This window comes from Oncorhynchus kisutch, linkage group LG8 (assembly GCF_002021735.2).
Source record: "Oncorhynchus kisutch isolate 150728-3 linkage group LG8, Okis_V2, whole genome shotgun sequence".
NCBI lineage: Eukaryota > Metazoa > Chordata > Actinopteri > Salmoniformes > Salmonidae > Oncorhynchus > Oncorhynchus kisutch.
This window is the reverse complement of record NC_034181.2, coordinates 2,286,924-2,308,835: the sequence shown is the minus strand read 5'-3', so window position 1 is coordinate 2,308,835 and position 21,912 is coordinate 2,286,924. Positions and strand designations below refer to the sequence as shown.

At 48.3% G+C, this 21,912-nt stretch overlaps 3 protein-coding genes across 6 annotated transcripts in view; 2 read left to right on the top strand and 1 right to left on the bottom strand.

The window, feature by feature from the left end:
- Positions 1-7,163, top strand: part of rufy3 (RUN and FYVE domain containing 3) — a 61,507-nt gene extending 54,344 nt beyond the window's left edge. For all 3 annotated transcript variants that reach the window (XM_031829533.1, XM_031829534.1, XM_031829535.1), the window contains 5 exons: positions 2,826-2,952; positions 3,040-3,116; positions 3,694-3,721; positions 5,240-5,317; positions 6,289-7,163. In XM_031829533.1, coding sequence (XP_031685393.1) covers positions 2,826-2,952; positions 3,040-3,116; positions 3,694-3,721; positions 5,240-5,317; positions 6,289-6,432 — 454 coding nt within the window. In that variant the 3' untranslated portion in view covers positions 6,433-7,163. The remainder of the gene's footprint in view (positions 1-2,825; positions 2,953-3,039; positions 3,117-3,693; positions 3,722-5,239; positions 5,318-6,288) is intronic.
- A 1,251-nt stretch (positions 7,164-8,414) lies between these two features.
- Positions 8,415-21,400, bottom strand: grsf1 (G-rich RNA sequence binding factor 1). The gene is made up of 10 exons (XM_031829532.1): positions 20,357-21,400; positions 20,095-20,242; positions 18,102-18,257; positions 16,840-16,974; positions 14,688-14,826; positions 12,780-12,907; positions 11,542-11,627; positions 11,288-11,423; positions 8,859-8,924; positions 8,415-8,539 (listed from the first exon to the last, which is right to left on the bottom strand). Exons 1-9 carry the CDS (start codon positions 20,573-20,575, stop codon positions 8,869-8,871), a joined length of 1,203 nt encoding a protein of 400 aa, XP_031685392.1. The 5' UTR covers positions 20,576-21,400; the 3' UTR covers positions 8,415-8,539; positions 8,859-8,868.
- The window catches only part of mccc2 (methylcrotonyl-CoA carboxylase subunit 2), a 39,306-nt gene continuing 38,537 nt past the window's right edge, over positions 21,144-21,912 (top strand). Inside the window, exon 1 of one of the 2 annotated variants that reach the window (XM_031829530.1) lies at positions 21,144-21,378. In XM_031829530.1, coding sequence (XP_031685390.1) covers positions 21,241-21,378 — 138 coding nt within the window. In that variant the 5' untranslated portion in view covers positions 21,144-21,240. The remainder of the gene's footprint in view (positions 21,379-21,912) is intronic. The other variant, XM_031829531.1, reaches the window with a different exon arrangement.

Genomic DNA, 21,912 nt, shown 5'->3' with positions numbered 1-21,912 from the left:
CCTTTATGTAACCAGGTAGGCCAGTTGAGAACAAGTTCTCATTTACAACTGCGACCTGGCCAAGATAAAGCAAAGCAGTGCGACACATACAACAACAGAGTTACACATGGGATAAACAAACATACAGTCAATAATACAATAGAACAATCTGTATACAGTGTGTGCAAATGGAGTAAGGAGGTAAGGCAATAAATAGACCATAGTGGCGAAGTAATAACAATTTAGCAATTAACACTGGAGTGATAGATGTGCAGATGATGATGTGCAAGTAGAGATACTGGTGTACTGGAGCAAAAGAGCAGCAAAGTAAATAAAAACAGTATGTTGATGAGTAGATGGATGGGCTGTTTACAGATGGGCTGTTTACAGATGGGCTGTGTACAGGTACAGTAATCTGTGAGCTGCTCTGACAGCTGGTGCTTAAAGCTAGTGAGGGAGCTATGAGTCTCCAGCTTCAGTGATTTTTGCAGTTCGTTCCAGTCATTGGCAGCAGAGAACTGTACGGAGAGGCGGCCAAGGTGGTGTTGGATTTGGGGATGACCAGTGAAATATACCTGCTGGAGCGCGTGCTACGGGTGGGTGTTGCTATGGTGACCAGTGAACTGAGATAAGGCAGGGCTTTACCTAGCAAAGACTTATAGATGACCTGGAGCCAATTGGTCAGGCAACAAATATGTAGCGAGGGCCAGCCGACGAGAGCATACAGGTCGCAGTGGTGGGTAGTATATGGGGCTTTGCTGACAAAATGGATGGCACTGTGATAGACTGTGATCCAGTTTGCTGAGTAGAGTATTGGAAGCTATTTTGTAGATGACATCACCAAAGTCGAGGATTGGTAGGATGGTCAGTTTTACGAGGGTATGTTTGGCAGCATGAGTGAAGGAGGCTTTGTTGTGAAATAGGAAGCCGATTCTAGATTTAATTTTGGATTGGAGATGTTTGATGTGAGTCTGGAAGGAGAGTTTACAGTCTAGCCAGACACCTAGGTATTAATAGTTGTCCACATATTCTAAGTCAGAACCGTCCAGAGTAATGATGCAAGTCGGGCGGACAGGTGCGGGCAGCGATCAGTTGAAGAGCATGCATTTAGTTTTACTAGCGTTTAAAGCAGTTGGAGGCCACAGAAGGAGAGTTGTATGGCATTGAAGCTGGTCTGGAGGTTAGTTAACACAATGTCCAAAGAAGGGCCAGAAGTATACAGAATGGTGGTGTTTGCGTAGAGGTGGTCAGGGAATCACCCGCAGCGAGAGCGGCATTGTTGATATATATAGAGAAAAGAGTCGGCCCAAGAATTGAACCTTGTGGTACCCCCATAGAGACTGCCAGAGGTCCAGACAACAGTCCCTCCGATTTGACACAGTGAACTCTTTCTGAGAAGTAGTTAGTGAACCAGGCGAGGCAGTCATGACAAACCAAGGCTGTTGAGTCTGCCGATAAGAATACAGTGATTGACAGAGTCGAAAGCCTTGGCCAGGTCAATGAAGACGGCTGCACATAGACGATATGAAAGAGAGGTTGAACAGGCTGGTAATAGGGGTTGCAACAATGGCAGCGGATAGTTTCAGAAATAGAGGGTCCAGATTGTCTAGCCCGGCTGATTTGTAGGGATCCATATTCTGCAGCTCTTTCAGAACATCAGCTATCTGGATTTGGGTGAAGGAGAAGCTGGGGAGGCTTGGGCAAGTAGCTGCGGGGGGTGTGGAGCTGTTGGCCGGGGTTGGGGTAGCCAGGAGGAAAGCATGGCCAGCTGTGGAGAAATGCTCATTTGAAATTCTCGACTATCGTGGATTTATCGGTGATGACAGAGTTTCCTATCCTCAGTGCAGTGGGCAGCTGGGAGGAGGTGCTCTTGTTCTCCATGGACTTTACAGTGTTTCCTAGCCTCAGAGCAGGGCAGCTGGGAGGAGGTGCTCTTGTTCTCCATGGACTTTACAGTGTTTCCTAGCCTCAGAGCAGGGCAGCTGGGAGGAGGTGCTCTTGTTCTCCATGGACTTTACATAGTCCCAGAACTTTGGAGTTAGCGCTACAAGATGCACATTTCTGTTTGAAAAAGCTGGCCTTAGCTTTTCTAACTGCCTGTGTATATTGGTTCCTAACTTCCCTGAAACGTTGCACATCACGGGGGCTATTCGATGCTAATGCAGAACGCCACAGGATGTTTTTGTGCTGGTCAAGGGCAGTCATGTCTGGAGAGAACAAAGGGCTATATCTGTTCCTGGTTCTACATTTCTTGAATGGGGCATGATTATTTAAGATGGTGAGGAAGGCACTTTTTAAAGAACAACCTGCCATCCTCTACTGACGGATGAGGTCAATATCCTCCCAGGATACCCGGGCCAGGTCGATTAAAAAGGCCTGCTCGCTGAGGCAGTCTGCGGTCATAAGGCCAGTTGAGCGTACTGCCGAGTTCTCTAAAACGACGTTGGAGGCGGCTTATAGTAGAGAAATTTACATTTAATTATCTGGTTACAGCTCTGGTGGACATTCCTGCAGTCAGCATGCCAATGTGAATGCTCCCTCAACTTGAGACATCTGTGACATTGTGTTGCGTGACAAAACTGTGAATTTTAAAGTGGCCTTTTATTGTCCCCCAGCACAAGGTGCACCTGTGTAAGGATCATGCTGTTTAATCAGCTTCTTGATATGCCACACCTGTCAGGTGGATGGATTATCTTGGCAAAGAAATAGAAATATTGTGCGTTTGGAACATTTCTGCGATCTTTTTATTTCATGAAACAAGGGACAGATTTATTCAGTCAATTAATACAAACATTATATTCAGATTTCAAGGTTTTGTACTTGATATGAAAACGTGTGTATGTCAGATGGAGTCTGGAGCAGGAGCTGAGGAGGGAGAGAGAGCATGGAGGTGGTGGCCTGTACATACACCCTGGGGAGAAGAGGGCCCCAACACCGCAGGGAGACCCCAGACAGGTGGACGACATCAGGAAGGTAGACCCGACATCTTCCTGAAAACCAACCTGAAGTCTCTGTCTATTCAAGGACTGACATGGCCATGTTGTTCTGTGTGCGTCATAGGAACTTGAGGCCGTCAAAAAGGAGAATGAGCAACTATGCAACATGTTGGAGGACAAGAGCAGTCTGGGTTCAGACATGTAAGCATGGTTTAGTCCTGAACACGCGTCTCATTGGTTTGGTCCTGAACACACGTCTCATTGGTTTAGTCCTGCACACACATCTCATTGGTTTAGTCCTGAACACACGTCTCATTGGTTTAGTCCTGAACACACGTCTCATTGGTTTAGTCCTGAACACACGTCTCATTGGTTTAGTCCTGAACACACGTCTCATTGGTTTAGTCCTGAACACACGTCTCATTGGTTTAGTCCTGAACACACGTCTCATTGGTTTAGTCCTGCACACGCGTCTCATTGGTTTAGTCCTGCACACGCGTCTCATTGGTTTAGTCCTGCACACGCGTCTCATTGGTTTAGTCCTGAACACGCGTCTCATTGGTTTAGTCCTGCACACACGTCTCATTGGTTTAGTCCTGCACACACGTCTCATTGGTTTAGTCCTGAACACGCGTCTCATTGGTTTAGTCCTGAACACACGTCTCATTGGTTTAGTCCTGCACACACGTCTCATTGGTTTAGTCCTGAATATACGTACAGTGTCGTCTTACTGCATTGCCTTGCGAACCAATAGCTTGACATCTCTCTCTCTCTCTAGGTCATTGTCACAAAATCAGGATGAACAGGTAATATTCCTTAATCTCTTCCAACTACGGTCTAGATGTCTCCTTCATAGGACCTCTTGTTCAACTGTTTCTACCATTGGAAGTGTGTAATACTGGGCATTCAGAAGGTATTCAGACCTCTTCACTTTTTACACATTTTGTTACAGCCTTATTCTAAAATGGATTAAATCTTCTTTTTTGGTCACAAAATATCCTGTAATGACATTTTTTTGCAAGTTTATAAAAAATAAACTATCACATTTACATAAGTATTCAGACCCTTTACTCAGTACTTCATTGAAACCCCTTTGGCAGCGATTACAGCCTTGAGTCTTCTTGGGTATGACGCTACAAGCTTGGAACACCTGTATTTGGGGAGTTTCTCCCATTCTTCTCTGCAGATCCTCTCAAGCTCTGTCAGGTTGGATGGGGAGGGTCGCTGCACAGCTATTTTCAGGTCTCTCCAGAGATGTTCAATCATTATGGGGTAGCGTGTCTGTATTGGGGTAGCGTGTCTGTATTGGGGTAGAGTGTCTGTATTGGGGTAGCGGGTCTGTATTGGGGTAGCGGGTCTGTATTGGGGTAGCGGGTCGGTATTGGGGTAGCGGGTCGGTATTGGGGTAGCGGGTCGGTATGGGGGTAGCGTGTCTGTATTGGGGTAGCGTGTCTGTATTGGGGTAGCGTGTCTGTATTGGGGTAGCGTGTCTGTATTGGGGTAGCGGGTCGGTATTGGGGTAGCGGGTCGGTATTGGGGTAGCGGGTCGGTATTGGGGTAGCGGGTCGGTATTGGGGTAGCGGGTCGGTTTAGGGTAGCGGTATTGGGGTAGCGTGTCGGTATTGGGGTAGCGTGTCGGTATGGGGTAGCGGGTTGATATTGGGGTAGCGGTATTGGGGTAGCGGGTCGGTATTGGGGTAGCGTGTCGGTTTGGGGTAGCGTGTCGTATGGGGTAGCGTGTCGTATGGGGTAGCGTGTCGGTATGGGGTAGCGTGTCGGTATGGGGTAGCGGGTCGATATTGGGGTAGCGGGTCGGTTTAGGGTAGCGGTATTGGGGTAGCGTGTCGGTATTGGGGTAGCGTGTCGGTATGGGGTAGTGGGTTGATATTGGGGTAGCGGTATTGGGGTAGCGGGTCGGTATTGGGGTAGCGTGTCGGTTTGGGGTAGCGTGTCGGTATGGGGTAGCGTGTCGGTATGGGGTAGCGGGTCGGTATTGGGGTAGCGTGTCGGTATGGGGTAGCAGGTCGGTTTGGGGTAGCGTGTCGTATGGGGTAGCGTGTCGGTATGGGGTAGCGGGTCGGTATGGGGTAGCGGGTCGGTATGGGGGTAGCGTGTCGGTATGGGGTAGCGGGTCTGTATTGGGGTAGCGTGTCGGTATGTGGTAGCAGGTGTAGATTGTAGAGTTGTTTTTATTTCATCCATTTTAGAGTAAGGCTGTAACGTAACAAAATGTGGAAAAAGGGAAGGGGTCTTAATACTTCTGGAATGCTCTGTAATGTTACATATGTACAGTATACCTTTAATGCAGACGTTCTCCTTTCCAGGACCAGTCTCGTCTTGAGATCCACCAGGCATCCATCTGCTCTCTATGTGAACTGGACGAGTCCATGACTAAGACCAAGGTACACCACCTACACCTACGTCTTCAGACATAATGGCTTCCTCAAACTGAAGGGATACACTGACCTTGTCTCAATCCAGTTTGTACATCTTCATGATCCTCCACCCTGAGTTCCACTAGAAGGAGTCAATGTGGAAGTGGTGCATCTCTGCAATTCTCTACAGTCTCTCTGGCTCAACTGGGAACTGATCATCAAGTTCTGCATTAAAACATGAACCGTTTCTCTTCTCTCTGAAGAGACAGCGTAGTGACTGTTTCTCTGTAGAGACGGCGTAGTGACTGTTTCTCTGTAGAGATGGCATAGTGACTGTTTCTCTGTAGAGATGGCGTAGTGACTGTTTCTCTGTAGAGACGGCGTAGTGACTGTTTCTCTGTAGAGATGGCGTAGTGACTGTTTCTCTGTAGAGATGGCGTAGTGACTGTTTCTCTGTAGAGACGGCGTAGTGACTGTTTCTCTGTAGAGACGGCGTAGTGACTGTTTCTCTGTAGAGACGGCGTAGTGACTGTTTCTCTGTAGAGATGGCATAGTGACTGTTTCTCTGTAGAGACGGCATAGTGACTGTTTCTCTGTAGAGATGGCATAGTGACTGTTTCTCTGTAGAGATGGCGTAGTGACTGTTTCTCTGTAGAGACGGCGTAGTGACTGTTTCTCTGTAGAGATGGCGTAGTGACTGTTTCTCTGTAGAGACGGCGTAGTGACTGTTTCTCTGTAGAGACGGCGTAGTGACTGTTTCTCTGTAGAGACGGCATAGTGACTGTTTCTCTGTAGAGACGGCATAGTGACTGTTTCTCTGTAGAGACGGCATAGTGACTGTTTCTCTGTAGAGACGGCATAGTGACTGTTTCTCTGTAGAGATGGCATAGTGACTGTTTCTCTGTAGAGATGGCATAGTGACTGTTTCTCTGTAGAGATGGCATAGTGACTGTTTCTCTATAGGGACGGCGTAGTGACTGTTTCTCTTCTCTCTGTAGAGACGGTGTGCTAACTGTCGAGGGGTGTTCTGTGAACGCTGTCTGACCAATGAGCTTCCTCTTCCCTCTTCCATCAACCCTGAACACGTCTGTGACGCCTGCTACTCTCAGCTACTGCAGCAGTATGCATCCAGCCCATCCTGAGACTCACATTTCCTCGTTTCTCTCTCTCTGGAATACAGTGTCATTCACTGACAAAATATCTAAAGGAACAGACTAACAACTTAACGCTGCGATATGGAACTTTTTTTGGGGTGCGGTTTGACATAGAAATGTGAGTTATAGATCTGTCATTCTCATTGAAAGCAAGTCAGAAGCGTTCTATGCTCTCTATTTCTATGCTCACCATTTTGTTTTTGACATCTTTCGCTTAGTTGTTTTTTTTACACCAGCTTGAAACACAATATTTTTGGTTATGGAAAATATATTCCACAATGATTCTCTACACTATATATGATTGTTTTGTCACAAACTGAAATTAGGCCACCTATTAGAATTTTAGCAATAAGGAAATGGAGTGATTTCTGTACAGTGCAGCTTCATGGAAAACTGACTTCAAGCTTCTCATCACTAATGGTTTCAGATGTCTGACGAACTTCAATGGACTCCATGAAAAGGGATATATTTTCATAGCCTGGTCCCAGATCTGTTTGTGCTATTCAAACCATGTTTGGCATATGGCAAGGAGGGGAATGATTGCACAAACCGTTCAGGTCCCAGGTTGTGTTTTCTAGGTGAGGAGTCTTTTGCATTAGGTATCTGAACTGATCACAGTATTTATTCAGTGGATTTTTACTCAAAACATTTATTGTGAAACATTCAAAGTGGGACTGATGAATTGATATTTTATCGGATAGGACATTTTGGCGAAACATTTAACTATTTTTGTTCATGGCTGATCTCAACCTGGTGGTTTGGTTTGACAACAGCGGGACAAAATGCAACATTTTCTACAACTTTTTAATTAAGAAATAAAAAATGACCAAAAGGGATTATATGCCAGCTCTGTAATTATCCGGCTGATGTTAGACCGAAATGAAATAATCTTGAGATGTAAATGTTTCCTTACTCAACAATAAACTGAAGTTTTTCCAAGTCTGGTTTTTATTTATGTCTATGATATGTCTCTGACAACACCGTCCACTGAGATTAGGAACTGTTAGTCAATGACTGAATAACATGTTCCTGACAGTAAGTGGCTCTGGATCAGTCTGCTAAATGACTCACTACTGTAGTGGCTCTGGATCAGAGAGCCTGCTAAATGACTCACTACTGTAGTGACTGGATCAGTCTGCTAAATGACTCACTACTGTAGTGGCTCTGGGTCAGAGTCTGCTAAATGACTCACTACTGTAGTGGCTGGATCAGAGTCTGCTAAATGACTCACTACTGTAGTGGCTCTGGGTCAGAGAGTCTGCTAAATGACTCACTACTGTAGTGGCTCTGGGTCAGAGAGTCTGCTAAATGACTCACTATTGTAGTGGCTCTGGATCAGTCTGCTAAATGACTCACTACTGTAAGTGGCTCTGGATCAGAGAGTCTGTTAAATGACTCACTACTGTAGGTCTCCTTGGATCAGAGAGTCTGTTAAATGTCATAATGAACGCTCTTCCATTATCTCATGCCTCATTGGGCGAGCTTCCTGTTGGACGGAAAGACACAACCACTTCAGCAGGAATGTCTTTATTGTGCCGTCCACTCATTCAGCCATAGAGCAAAACAGAGTGCAGACAAAACATCCAGACCTGGTCCTTCTGATGTAGTGGAAGAATGAGAGGTGATACTGGCTGGGAGGACGACTCACCACATACTGCCTCATTTGGATGGCGGGCCATCATGGGTCAAACACACCTTATCTGAGGCAGGAAGGGATGTTCCCAAGGAAGACTGTCATGTAATTATTTTGTGACTGAGTAAATGCATTCTTGTTTTACAGTGTCCTTTTCTAACTATACTGTGTATGCTTGAACATTGATCGTCAGGATGATTTGTATCTCTTAACTGCATAACGGCAATTATAAGTTAATCTGTTCTTTATAGTCCGTGGTGATAGAGGCTTCCATCTGGCCTCGATTCCTCCAGAGACACACAGGGACTGTTGTATTTATTCACATAATAAATGGGAGTCAGATTGAATGTAGTTTTATTATATTCAACATCATTTCTACACCCTTACAAGTGGTGACACATCCAGTCGATGGGGATTTTCACCACCACACCTCCCGATGTCATCTCTCAGCCCACCGCTAACCTGCAGACAGAATCACAACAGAATCAGAGCCTCAGTCAACCAATATTATCAAATAAAAGTTTGACACGTGCCCTGAAAACAACAGGTTATTGGCCTTACAGTGAAATGCTTACTTACAGGCTCTAACCAATAATGCAAAAAGGGTATTAGGTGAACAATAGATAGGTAAAGAAATAAAAACAACAGAGGCTATATACAGTATCGAGGCTACATACAGACACCGGTTAGTCAGGCTGATTGAGGTAGTATGTTCATGTAGATTTGGTTAAAGTGACTATGCATATATGAAAAATATTTGAAATGTTTAATTCAGACCAACCTGGTAAACCTCATTGGCCCTCGTCTGATGATGTTGAATTCAGGAACAGCTCGATGTATCGCTCTTCTGCACAGAAACAGAAAACGAGTTCAGGGTAGGAGGACCACGTTTAGAAAACACTAAATATGGGACAGCAGGATGATTTTGCAGTACAGTGTAGCCTACATGAATACGAAACAAATAACTACAGGTAAAAAAAAAAATTATACTACAAACACCACAATATATTTTTTAATTTCATCGATAAAAAATTTATTTAAAAAAAATGCAATTGTCATTGAACAAATTCAACATCGTAAACTGCCCTAGAGGCACCAGGGAAACCAGACGCAGCGTAAACTGCCCTAGAGGTACCAGGGAAACCAGACGCAGCGTAAACTGCCCTAGAGGCACCAGGGAAACCAGACGCAGCGTAAACTGCCCTAGAGGTACCAGGGAAACCAGACGCAGCGTAAACTGCCCTAGAGGTACCAGGGAAACCAGACGCAGCGTAAACTGCCCTAGAGGTACCAGGGAAACCAGACGCAGCGTAAACTGCCCTAGAGGTACCAGAGAAACCAGACGCAGCGTAAACTGCCCTAGAGGTACCAGGGAAACCAGACGCAGCGTAAACTGCCCTAGAGGTACCAGGGAAACCAGACGCAGCGTAAACTGCCCTAGAGGTACCAGGGAAACCAGACGCAGGGTAAACTGCCCTAGAGGTACCAGAGAAACCAGACGCAGCGTAAACTGCCCTAGAGGTACCAGGGAAACCAGACGCAGCGTAAACTGCCCTAGAGGTACCAGGGAAACCAGACGCAGCGTAAACTGCCCTAGAGGCACCAGGGAAACCAGACGCAGCGTAAACTGCCCTAGAGGTACCAGGGAAACCAGACGCAGCGTAAACTGCCCTAGAGGCACCAGGGAAACCAGACGCCGCGTATACTGCCCTAGAGGCACCAGGGAAACCAGACGCAGCGTAAACTGCCCTAGAGGTACCAGAGAAACCAGACGCAGCGTAAACTGCCCTAGAGGTACCAGGGAAACCAGACGCAGCGTAAACTGCCCTAGAGGCACCAGGGAAACCAGACGCCGCGTATACTGCCCTAGAGGCACCAGGGAAACCAGACGCAGCGTAAACTGCCCTAGAGGCACCAGGGAAACCAGACGCAGCGTAAACTGCCCTAGAGGTACCAGAGAAACCAGACGCAGCGTAAACTGCCCTAGAGGTACCAGGGAAACCAGACGCAGCGTAAACTGCCCTAGAGGTACCAGGGAAACCAGACGCAGCGTAAACTGCCCTAGAGGTACCAGGGAAACCAGACGCAGCGTAAACTGCCCTAGAGGCACCAGGGAAACCAGACGCAGCGTAAACTGCCCTAGAGGCACCAGGGAAACCAGACGCAGCGTAAACTGCCCTAGAGGCACCAGGGAAACCAGACGCAGCGTAAACTGCCCTAGAGGTACCAGAGAAACCAGACGCAGCGTAAACTGCCCTAGAGGTACCAGGGAAACCAGACGCAGCGTAAACTGCCCTAGAGGTACCAGGGAAACCAGACGCAGCGTAAACTGCCCTAGAGGTACCAAGGAAACCAGACGCAGCGTAAACTGCCCTAGAGGTACCAGGGAAACCAGACGCAGCGTAAACTGCCCTAGAGGCACCAGGGAAACCAGACGCAGCGTAAACTGCCCTAGAGGTACCAGGGAAACCAGACGCAGCGTAAACTGCCCTAGAGGTACCAGGGAAACCAGACGCAGCGTAAACTGCCCTAGAGGCACCAGGGAAACCAGACGCAGCGTAAACTGCCCTAGAGGTACCAGAGAAACCAGACGCAGCGTAAACTGCCCTAGAGGTACCAGGGAAACCAGACGCAGCGTAAACTGCCCTAGAGGCACCAGGGAAACCAGACGCAGCGTAAACTGCCCTAGAGGTACCAGGGAAACCAGACGCAGCGTAAACTGCCCTAGAGGCACCAGGGAAACCAGACGCAGCGTAAACTGCCCTAGAGGTACCAGAGAAACCAGACGCAGCGTAAACTGCCCTAGAGGTACCAGGGAAACCAGACGCAGCGTAAACTGCCCTAGAGGCACCAGGGAAACCAGACGCCGCGTATACTGCCCTAGAGGCACCAGGGAAACCAGACGCAGCGTAAACTGCCCTAGAGGTACCAGGGAAACCAGACGCAGCGTAAACTGCCCTAGAGGCACCAGGGAAACCAGACGCCGCGTATACTGCCCTAGAGGTACCAGGGAAACGAGACGCAGCGTAAACTGCCCTAGAGGTACCAGGGAAACCAGACGCAGCGTAAACTGCCCTTTTTTGGTTACTACATGATTCCATATGTGTTATTTCATAGTTTGGATGTCTTCACTATTATTCTACAATGTAGAAAATAGTAAAAATGAGTAGTTGTGCCCAAACTTTTGACTGATACTGTAGATAGACGTACGCATGTGTGCCTTGTCCCGGGTCATGGCTGAGACGGCGTCCTGGTGCGATGTGAAGTAAACATCAGCCTCTCCACTGGCCCTCCCGTCTGGACCGAACTCCACCAGAATCCTGGACAGCGCTAGAGGAGAGAAGAACTGACAAGAGCAATATCAACCTGTTACAGAAAGTCATCGTTTGGTTCAAACTTCTCTGACGCTAGTTAGCACGGTCTCGCTCTGAGACGGCACGGTAGTGGAAAGCATAGAGCAATACCTGGACGATGTCATCTCCTGTGGCTTGGAAGGGCAGTCCTCTCATGTGAACAAAGTGTTGGGGCAGAGAAGATACCGGATGAGACCCTGAAACAAACAACAACAACCATGGAACATCCATCTAGACATCTACCCTCCGTTCATTTTCATCACAGTCAAAAGGACACTACCCATTTTAAGAAAACAGTCTGTCTCACCATGTCTAGGAGGCTGTGCTGCAGGTCTGTCTGTCTCACCATGTCTAGGAGGCTGTGCTGCAGGTCTGTCTGTCTGTCTGTCTGTCTCACCATGTCTCGGAGGCTGTGCTGCAGGTCTGTCTGTCAGTCTGTCTCACCATGTCTAGGAGGCTGTGCTGCAGGTCTGTCTGTCTGTCTCACCATGTCTAGGAGGCTGTGCTGCAGGTCTGTCTGCCTGTCTCACCATGTCTAGGAGGCTGTGCTGCAGGTCTGTCTGTCTATCTCACCATGTCTCGGAGGCTGTGCTGCAGGTCTGTCTGTCTGTCTGTCTCACCATGTCTAGGAGGCTGTGCTGCAGGTCTGTCTGTCTGTCTCACCATGTCTCGGAGGCTGTGCTGCAGGTCTGTCTGTCTGTCTGTCTCACCATGTCTAGGAGGCTGTGCTGCAGGTCTGTCTGTCTGTCTGACCATGTCTAGGAGGCTGTGCTGCAGGTCTGTCTGTCTGTCTCACCATGTCTAGGAGGCTGTGCTGCAGGTCTGTCTGTCTGTCTGTCTCACCATGTCTAGGAGGCTGTGCTGCAGGTCTGTCTGTCTGTCTGTCTCACCATGTCTAGGAGGCTGTGCTGCAGGTCTGTCTGTCTCACCATGTCTAGGAGGCTGTGCTGCAGGTCTGTCTGTCTGTCTGACCATGTCTAGGAGGCTGTGCTGCAGGTCTGTCTGTCTGTCTCACCATGTCTAGGAGGCTGTGCTGCAGGTCTGTCTGTCTGTCTGTCTCACCATGTCTAGGAGGCTGTGCTGCAGGTCTGTCTGTCTGTCTGTCTCACCATGTCTAGGAGGCTGTGCTGCAGGTCTGTCTGTCTCACCATGTCTAGGAGGCTGTGCTGCAGGTCTGCCTGTCTCACCATGTCTAGGAGGCTGTGCTGCAGGTCTGTCTGTCTCACCATGTCTCGGAGGCTGTGCTGCAGGTCTGTCTGTCTCACCATGTCTAGGAGGCTGTGCTGCAGGTCTGTCTGTCTGTCTCCATGTCTCGGAGGCTGTGCTGCAGGTCTGTCTGTCTGTCTCACCATGTCTCGGAGGCTGTGCTGCAGGTCTGTGTGGTTGACTCGGTCTGGAGTTTCTGCCCTCTTCAACAGACTCTGTCTTCTTCCGGCCTCCGATCTCACTCCTCCTACTGGGGAACACCTCGATGTACCTGGTGACACAGTCACACAGTCAGGACACGGTCAAGACAGGATCATGGGTAAAGGTCATGGTCGGAAAATATATAAAGCATAGTAGACAGTCAGCTCTGACCTTCTACAGTCTAAGCAGAGGGGGGGGGGGGGGGTTGATCCCAGGCTGTGTAATGTTGAGTTCTTAACCTTCTACAGTCTAAGCAGAGGGGGGGGGGGTTGATCCCAGGCTGTGTAACGTTGAGTTCTTAACCTTCTACAGTCTAATAGGGTCCCATAGGGTGGGTACAAAACAAACCTTCTACAGTCCACCAGGCCATGCTGCTGCTCCAGTTTCAACTTCCACCTGGCCGTGCTGCTGCTCCAGTTTCAACTTCCACCTGACTGTGCTGCTGCTCCAGTTTCAACTGTTCTGCCTTATTATTATTATTCGACCATGCTGGTCATTTATGAACATTTGAACATCTTGGCCATGTTCTGTTATAATCTCCACCCGGCACAGCCAGAAGAGGACTGGTCACCCCACATAGCCTGGTTCCTCTCTAGGTTTCTTCCTAGGTATTGGCCTTTCTAGGGAGTTTTTCCTAGCCACCGTGCTTCTACACCTGCATTGCTTGCTGTTTGGGGTTTTAGGCTGGGTTTCTGTACAGCACTTTGAGATATCAGCTGATGTACGAAGGGCTATATAAATAAATTTGATTTGATTTTGATTTGATTTACAGTCTAATAGGGTCCCATAGGGTGGGTACACAACAAACCTTCTACAGTCTAAGCAGAGGGGGGGGTTGATCCCAGGCTGTGTAACGTTGAGTTCTTAACCTTCTACAGTCTAATAGGGTCCCATAGGGTGGGTACACAATTGTCTGGATTAGGGGAGGGTTTGGCCCAGCGTTGTCTGTATTAGGGGAGGGTTTGGCCCAGCGTTGTCTGTATTAGGGGAGGGTTTGGCCCAGCGTTGTCTGGGTTAGGGGAGGGTTTGGCCCAGCGTTGTCTGGGTTAGGGGAGGGTTTGGCCCAGCGTTGTCTGGATTAGGGGAGGGTTTGGCCCAGCGTTGTCCGGATTAGGGGAGGGTTTGGCCCAGCGTTGTCTGGATTAGGGGAGGGGTTGGCCCAGCGTTGTCTGGATTAGGAGAGGGGTTGGCTTTACTTGACTCATGGCGCTCTAGCGACTCCTTGTGGCGGGCCGGGCGCCTGCAGGCTGACTCCGGTCGTCAGTTGAACAGTGTTTCCTCTGACACATTGGTGCGGCTGGCTACGGGTTAAGCGAGCAGGTGTTAAGAAGCACGGTTTGGCAGGTCATGTTGTTTCCGAGGACGCATAACTCGACCTTCACCTCCCGAGCCCGTTGGGGAGTCGTAGCAATGAGACAAGATCGAAATTATGAAAAAGGTATTTGATCCATAATGCACTAAGCTATTTTACCTTTATTTAACTAGGCAAGTCAGTTAAGAACAAATTCTTATTTACAATGACGGCCAAAGCCTAAAGATGCTGGGCCAATTGTGCGCCACCCTATGGGACTCCCAATCACGGCCGGATGTGACACAGCCTGGATTCGAACCAGGGACTGTAGTGACGCCTCTAGCACTGAGATGCAGATGCCTTAGACCCGCTGTGCCACTCGTGATCCCAAAAACAAAGGAGGGACCAAGTCCATATTAATGAGATGTTGGAGGAGCAGGTGTCCACTCACTGTAGCTCTAGATTAAACTCAGAGATTTTGATGGAGATTTGTTGTATTATGCTCATTAGATTTCAGCAGAAATGAACTCCAGTGGGTTGAAGATATGAGTGCTCCTACCGGTTTCCGATGACCTCTCTGTCTCTGGTCAGGGCCTCGTCAGCCTGCTCCTGGGACAGGAACTGGACATAGGCCTCCCCTGAGTTCCTTCCTCTGTGGTCTGTCACTAGAGTCACCCCGTCCTCCGTCACATCCAGACCTGTAAGGACCAGCAGGCTGGTTGGGGACATGATAGCCTGGTTCCATACTGGAGTCATTCTATTGTGATACTTTACATGTGTGTATTCTTGTGTATTGTTAGATATTACTGCACTGTTGGAGCTAGGAACACAAGCATTTAGTTAGATATTACTGCACTATTGGAGCTAGGAACACAAGCATTTAGTTAGCTATTACTGTTGGAGCTAGGAACACAGGCATTTAGTTAGATACTACTGCACTGTTGGAGCTAGAAACACAAGCATTTAGTTAGATATTACTGTTGGAGCTAGGAACACAGGCATTTAGTTAGATACTACTGTTGGAGCTAGAAACACAAGCATTTAGTTAGATATTACTGCACTGTTGGAGCTAGGAACACAAGCATTTAGTTAGATATTACTGTTGGAGCTAGGAACACAGGCATTTAGTTAGATACTACTGTTGGAGCTAGAAACACAAGCATTTAGTTAGATATTACTGCACTGTTGGAGCTAGAAACACAAGCATTTAGTTAGATACTACTGTTGGAGCTAGAAACACAAGCATTTAGTTAGATATTACTGTTGGAGCTAGGAACAAGCATTTAGTTAGATATTACTGCACTGTTGGAGCTAGAAACACAAGCATTTAGTTAGATACTACTGTTGGAGCTAGAAACACAAGCATTTAGTTAGATATTACTGTTGGAGCTAGGAACAAGCATTTAGTTAGATATTACTGCACTACTGGAGCTAGGAACACAAGCATTTAGTTAGATATAACTGTTGGAGCTAGAAACACAAGCATTTAGTTAGATATTACTGCACTACTGGAGCTAGGAACACAAGCATTTAGTTAGATATAACTGTTGGAGCTAGAAACACAAGCATTTAGTTAGATATTACTGCACTACTGGAGCTAGGAACACAAGCATTTAGTTAGATATTACTGTTGGAGCTAGAAACACAAGCATTTAGTTAGATATTACTGCACTACTGGAGCTAGGAACACAAGCATTTAGTTAGATACTACTGTTGGAGCTAGAAACACAAGCATTTAGTTAGATATTACTGTTGGAGCTAGGAACAAGCATTTAGTTAGATATTACTGCACTGTTGGAGATAGGAACACAAGCATTTAGTTAGATATTACTGCACTGTTGGAGATAGAAACACAAGAATTTAGTTAGATATTACTGTTGGAGCTAGAAACACAAGCATTTAGTTACACCCGTAATAACATCTGATAAATATGGACCAATAACATCTGTTAAATATGGACCAATAACATCTGATAAATATGGACCAATAACATCTGTTAAATATGGACCAATAACATCTGTTAAATATGGACCAATAACATCTGTTAAATATGGACCAATAACATCTGTTAAATATGGACCAATAACATCTGTTAAATATGTGTATGGACCAATAACATCTGCTAACCATGTGTATGTGACCAATAACATCTGATAACCATGTGTATGTGACCAATAACATCTGATAACCATGTGTATGTGACCAATAACATCTGATAACCATGTGTATGTGACCAATAACATCTGATAACCATGTGTATGTGACCAATAACATCTGTTAAATATGGACCAATAACATCTGATGTGCTGAAACCAGTCTTATGATTGACATGCCCTACAAGAAGAGATGGCTACAGCCCTTACGGTATGAAACCCAACGAGGAGGGACACAACACAACAACCACGTGTGTGTTCTGTTATCAAACTAAATCTGTTAAAGTAGAAGGTCGACGGGGCCTGTTCAGGGGCCCGTTGGGGCAGAGGGTGGTAAACGGGGCCTGTTGGGGTAGAGGGTGGTAAACGGGGCCTGTTCAGGGGCCCGTTGGGGCAGAGGGTGGTAAACGGGGCCTGTTCAGGGGCCCGTTGGGGCAGAGGGTGGTAAACGGGGCCCATTAGGGCAGAGGGTCGTAAACTGGGCCTGTTGAGGCAGAGGGTGGTAAACGGGGCCCGTTGGGGCAGAGGGTGGTAAATGAGGCCCGTTAAGGGTCCTACCAGAGAAGAAGAGCATGACGTCAGTCTCGGTGCAGCTGTAGGGGAGACCTCTGATCCGTACCACTCCGTCTCTGGCTGGGAGCTGAACTGACTTCTTCAAGATGGCCTCCGCATCGCTGTTGGTCACCTCAAACACTGGAGGAGGTTGTTGAGGAGAAGAAAAATATTACTTTATTGTCCAATGTCCACAAATGTATATACTCAATAGGTTGGAGAAGAGAGAGGGACACAGTGTGGAGAGTTGGAGGAGAGAGGGACACAGTGTGGAGAGTTGGAGAAGAGAGAGAGACAGTGTGGAGAGTTGGAGAAGAGAGAGAGACAGTGTGGAGAGTTGGAGGAGAGAGGGACACAGTGTGGAGAGTTGGAGAAGAGAGAGACAGTGTGGAGAGTTGGAGAAGAGAGAGACACAGTGTGGAGAGTTGGAGAAGAGAGAGACACAGTGTGGAGAGTTGGAGAAGAGAGAGACACAGTGTGGAGAGTTGGAGAAGAGAGAGACACAGTGTGGAGAGTTGGAGAAGAGAGGGACACAGTGTGGAGAGTTGGAGAAGAGAGAGACACAGTGTGGAGAGTTGGAGAAGAGAGAGACACAGTGTGGAGAGTTGAAGAAGAGAGGGACACAGTGTGGAGAGTTGGAGAAGAGAGAGACAGTGTGGAGAGTTGGAGAAGAGAGAGACACAGTGTGGAGAGTTGGAGAAGAGTGGGACACAGTGTGGAGAGTTGGAGAAGAGAGGGACACAGTGTGGAGAGTTGGAGAAGAGAGAGACACAGTGTGGAGAGTTGGAGAAGAGAGAGACACAGTGTGGAGAGTTGGAGAAGAGAGAGACACAGTGTGGAGAGTTGGAGAAGAGAGAGACACAGTGTGGAGAGTTGGAGAAGAGAGGGACACAGAGTGGAGAGTTGGAGGAGAGAGGGACACAGTATGGTGCCCCTGGAACAGTTTAAGGGTTTGTTAGGAGCCTCGATCAAGGGCACAATGCAGGTGTTGGGGGGGGGGGGGGGTTCATCTATGTTCTATATAGCCTGGTCCCATGTACCGTCTGTCTGTAGTACCTTCTATATAGCCTGGTACTGTCTGTCTGTAGTACCTTCTATATAGCCTGGTACTGTCTGTCTGTAGTACCTTCTATATAGCCTGGTACTGTCTGTCTGTAGTACCTTCTATATAGCCTGGTAATGTCTGTCTGTAGTACCTTCTATATAGCCTGGTACTGTGTCTGTCTGTAGTACCTTCTATATAGCCTGGTACTGTCTGTCTGTAGTACCTTCTATATAGCGTGGTCCCAGGTACTGTCTGTGTTTCTCCAGGGCCTTGCTGACGTCCTCTTCATGCTCCAGCTCTATAAAGGCCTGGCCGTTGGGCTTCCCGTCCCGGTTCACCGTCAGGTGGATCCCCTTCACACCGTCACGCACACGGCACTCTGGACAGTGAGAAGTACACCTACCTATTAAACCAACATCTGAGTGTTTCTAACAGGGGATAACAGTCAGGGGGATGGTGGGGGATGACAGTCAGGAGGACTGTGGGGGATAACAGTCAGAGGACGGTGGGGGATAACAGTCAGGAGGACTGTGGGGGATAACAGTCAGGAGGACGGTGGGGGATGACAGTCAGTGGGGCGGCAGGGTAGCCTAGTGGTTAGAGCGTTGGACTAGTAACCGGAAGGTTGTGAGTTCAAACCCCCGAGCTGACAAGGTACAAATCTGTCGTTCTGCCCCTGAACAGGCAGTTAACCCACTGTTCCCAGGCCGTCATTGAAAATAAGAATGTGTTCTTAACTGACTTGCCTGGTTAAATAAAGGTTAAAAAAAAAATTAAAATAAAAAGGAGGACGGTGGGGAATAACAGTCAGGAGGACGGTGGGGGATACAGGATAACAGTCAGGAGGACGGTGGGGGATAACAGTCAGGAGGACGGTGGGGGATAACAGTCAGGAGGACGGTGGGGGATAACAGTCAGGAGGACGGTGGGGGATAACAGTCAGGAGGACGGTGGGGGATAACAGTCAGGAGGACGGTGGGGGATAACAGTCAGGAGGACGGTGGGGGATAACAGTCAGGAGCACGGTGGGGGATACAGTCAGGAGGACGGTGGGGGAAAACAGTCAGGAGGACGGTGGGGGATAACAGTCAGGAGGACGGTGGGGGATAACAGTCAGGAGGACGGTGGGGGATAACAGTCAGGAGGACGGTGGGGGATAACAGTCAGGAGGACGGTGGGGGATAACAGTCAGGAGGACTGTGGGGGATGACAGTCAGGAGGACTGTGGGGGATGACAGTCAGGAGGACTGTGGAGGATGACAGTCAGGAGGACGGTGGGGGATGACAGTCAGGAGGACGGTGGGGGATGACAGTCAGGAGGACGGTGGGGGATACAGGATAACAGTCAGGAGGACGGTGGGGGATAACAGTCAGGAGGACTGTGGGGAATAACAGTCAGGAGGACGGTGGGGGATAACAGTCAGGAGGACGGTGGGGGATAACAGTCAGGAGGACGGTGGGGAATAACAGTCAGGAGGACGGTGGGGAATAACAGTCAGGAGGACGGTGGGGAATAACAGTCAGGAGGACGGTGGGGGATGACAGTCAGGAGGACTGTGGGGGATAACAGTCAGGAGGACGGTGGGGGATGACAGTCAGGAGGACTGTGGGGGATAACAGTCAGGAGGACGGTGGGGGATGACAGTCAGGAGGACGGTGGGGGATGACAGTCAAGAGGACGGTGGGGGATAACAGTCAGGAGAACGGTGGGGGATGACAGTCAGGAGAACGGTGGGGCATGACAGTCAGGAGAACGGTGGGGGATAACAGTCAGGAGGACGGTGGGGGATGACAGTCAGGAGGACGGTGGGGGATGACAGTCAGGAGGACGGTGGGGGATGACAGTCAGGAGGACGGTGGGGGATGACAGTCAGGAGGACGGTGGGGGATGACAGTCAGGAGGACGGTGGGGGATGACAGTCAGGAGAACGGTGGGGGATGACAGTCAGGAGGACGGTGGGGGATGAGTCAGGAGAACGGTGGGGGATGACAGTCAGGAGAACGGTGGGGGATGACAGTCAGGAGGACGGTGGGGGATGACAGTCAGGAGGACGGTGGGGGATGACAGTCAGGAGGACGGTGGGGGTAACAGGAATAAATCAAATACAATTAAGCCTTGTCCTGGAGTAAAAAACCTCTGGTTTAATCTGTGTCTGGGAAACTGGACCCTGGAGGTTTATCAGCATGTTCTTAACAGAGGTGTATGGAGGGCTTACCAGAGAAGAACTGAATGAGATCGTCTGTGGTACAGGACCATGGAAGTCCTTTAGCTCTGATGATAAACACCTCCTTCTTCTCCGGTCCCGGGTCAGAGTTGTAGTCTGGTAGAGGTGGGTAGTCATCATCTTTGAAGGGGGCTCCTGACTAATACACCATACCGTTAAGTTATAACATTCATATCTAGATTTCTACCATTATAAAATGGATTGACAGCAGGATACCTTTTCATACAAAGAGTAGCGGCACACAGACACTAACCTCTGAGTGTAGCCCGAGTTGGGACTGCACTGCGGAGAGGCTGTGATACCGGGGTTTCAGTGCGGCGGTCAAATGGTGATGGAACCGCGGACGGCCACATCTCTCCGCTACTGTTCTGGTCCCTACGGCACTACTCTGCGACAATACGCTCTTGGAGACCTGTCTCCCCACCACAGAGCGACTTAACGCTAACAGTAAGGGCCTACAGTTCCCAGACATCTTATCAAACCTGTTACTGCGCAATGCTACGATTTTTCAATATGACGAACCGGTTTGACAGATGTACAAAACCCCACGGAAAAACACTTTTACCGTAGTTTTTTATTGAGCCTTGCAAACACTTAAATACATTGACAGGTGCCGCATACGTAGGCTCCTCTTTACAGCAAGAAAACTCACGTTGCCCAAGGACAGTAGTTCGTCAAAAAGGTCAAAGTGAATTATAGTCAACAAAAGGAGTATTTATCCAGCAGCGTTGTGGAATATAGAAATATCGCCGTCTGATGGTTTGGAGGACTCACGACATGTTCTAGTGAAGCTCAGACGAAACCTAGTGGGTCAAAATACGGGACTGTCCCTGGTTCATGTACGTCCTCCTCAAAACACAACAGGAAAAAGAAGAAATATGTCAGGGAGAAGAATAAGAATGCATACAAATTAAATTGGCAAGGATTGAAATGTTATTTGTTTTGGTCAATGAATTTGTTAGTGGTTTTGTTACATTTTCCCCCGTGTTTAGATATATTTTCCCACTCCCGTCCAGTAGGCGGCGGTACATTAACATACTTTGGTTGATCAATGCTTGTGGGTCGAACAACAACAAATATCTCTGCAGGTTTGCTAACTAGGGTGGTTAGTTAGTTAGCTAGTTAGCTGTCAAAAACATGCTTCTTCAGACTTTCAGGCCATGGCTGACCTTGCTCCGTTGCAGAGGATTGCCAGTAGCAACAACACGATTTTACCACGGTGACAGAGTCGCAGCCGTCGGTACACAGCCTGACACACAGTCCGCGGAGTTTGCGGTAGGTGGTGGTGGAGGAGGTGAAGGTGGTGGTGGAGGAGGTGAAGGTGGTGGTGGAGAAGGTGGTGGGGGGGAAGGTTGTGGAGGTGGAGGGGAAAGGGTATCACGGTGAGACGCTTCTAGCTCGGACTGCCCTTGGAACTGACTTACTCTCAATAAGTGTAGTAATGCTCTCCAGCTAAATTAGCTGGCTTATTGTCATTTGCTTACATTATGCGTTTCAACCCCCTGTACCACCAGCTAGCTCACATGTACTGTAATTAACCAGGGCTTGCTAACATGTACTGTAATTAACCAGGGCTAGCTAGCTTGCTAACATGTACTGTAATTAACCAGGGCTAGCTTGCTTGCTAACATGTACTGTAATTAACCAGGGCTTGCTAGCATGTACTGTAATTAACCAGGGCTAGCTGGCTTGCTAACATGTACTGTAATTAACCAGGGCTTGCTAGCATGTACTGTAATTAACCAGGGCTTGCTAGCATGTACTGTAATTAACCAGGGCTAGCTGGCTTGCTAACATGTACTGTAATTA

Coding starts and splice junctions, on each gene's coding strand:
- grsf1 (XM_031829532.1), bottom strand. CDS start 20,575: ATGTCTGGGAACTGTAGGCCCTTACTGTTAGCGTTAAGTCGCTCTGTG. Junction 18,258..20,094: donor TCTCATTCAGTTCTTCTCTG/GTAAGCCCTCCA, acceptor CTCACTGTCCAG/AGTGCCGTGTGCGTGACGGT. Junction 11,628..12,779: donor AGCACAGCCTCCGAGACATG/GTGAGACAGACA, acceptor TGTTTGTTTCAG/GGTCTCATCCGGTATCTTCT.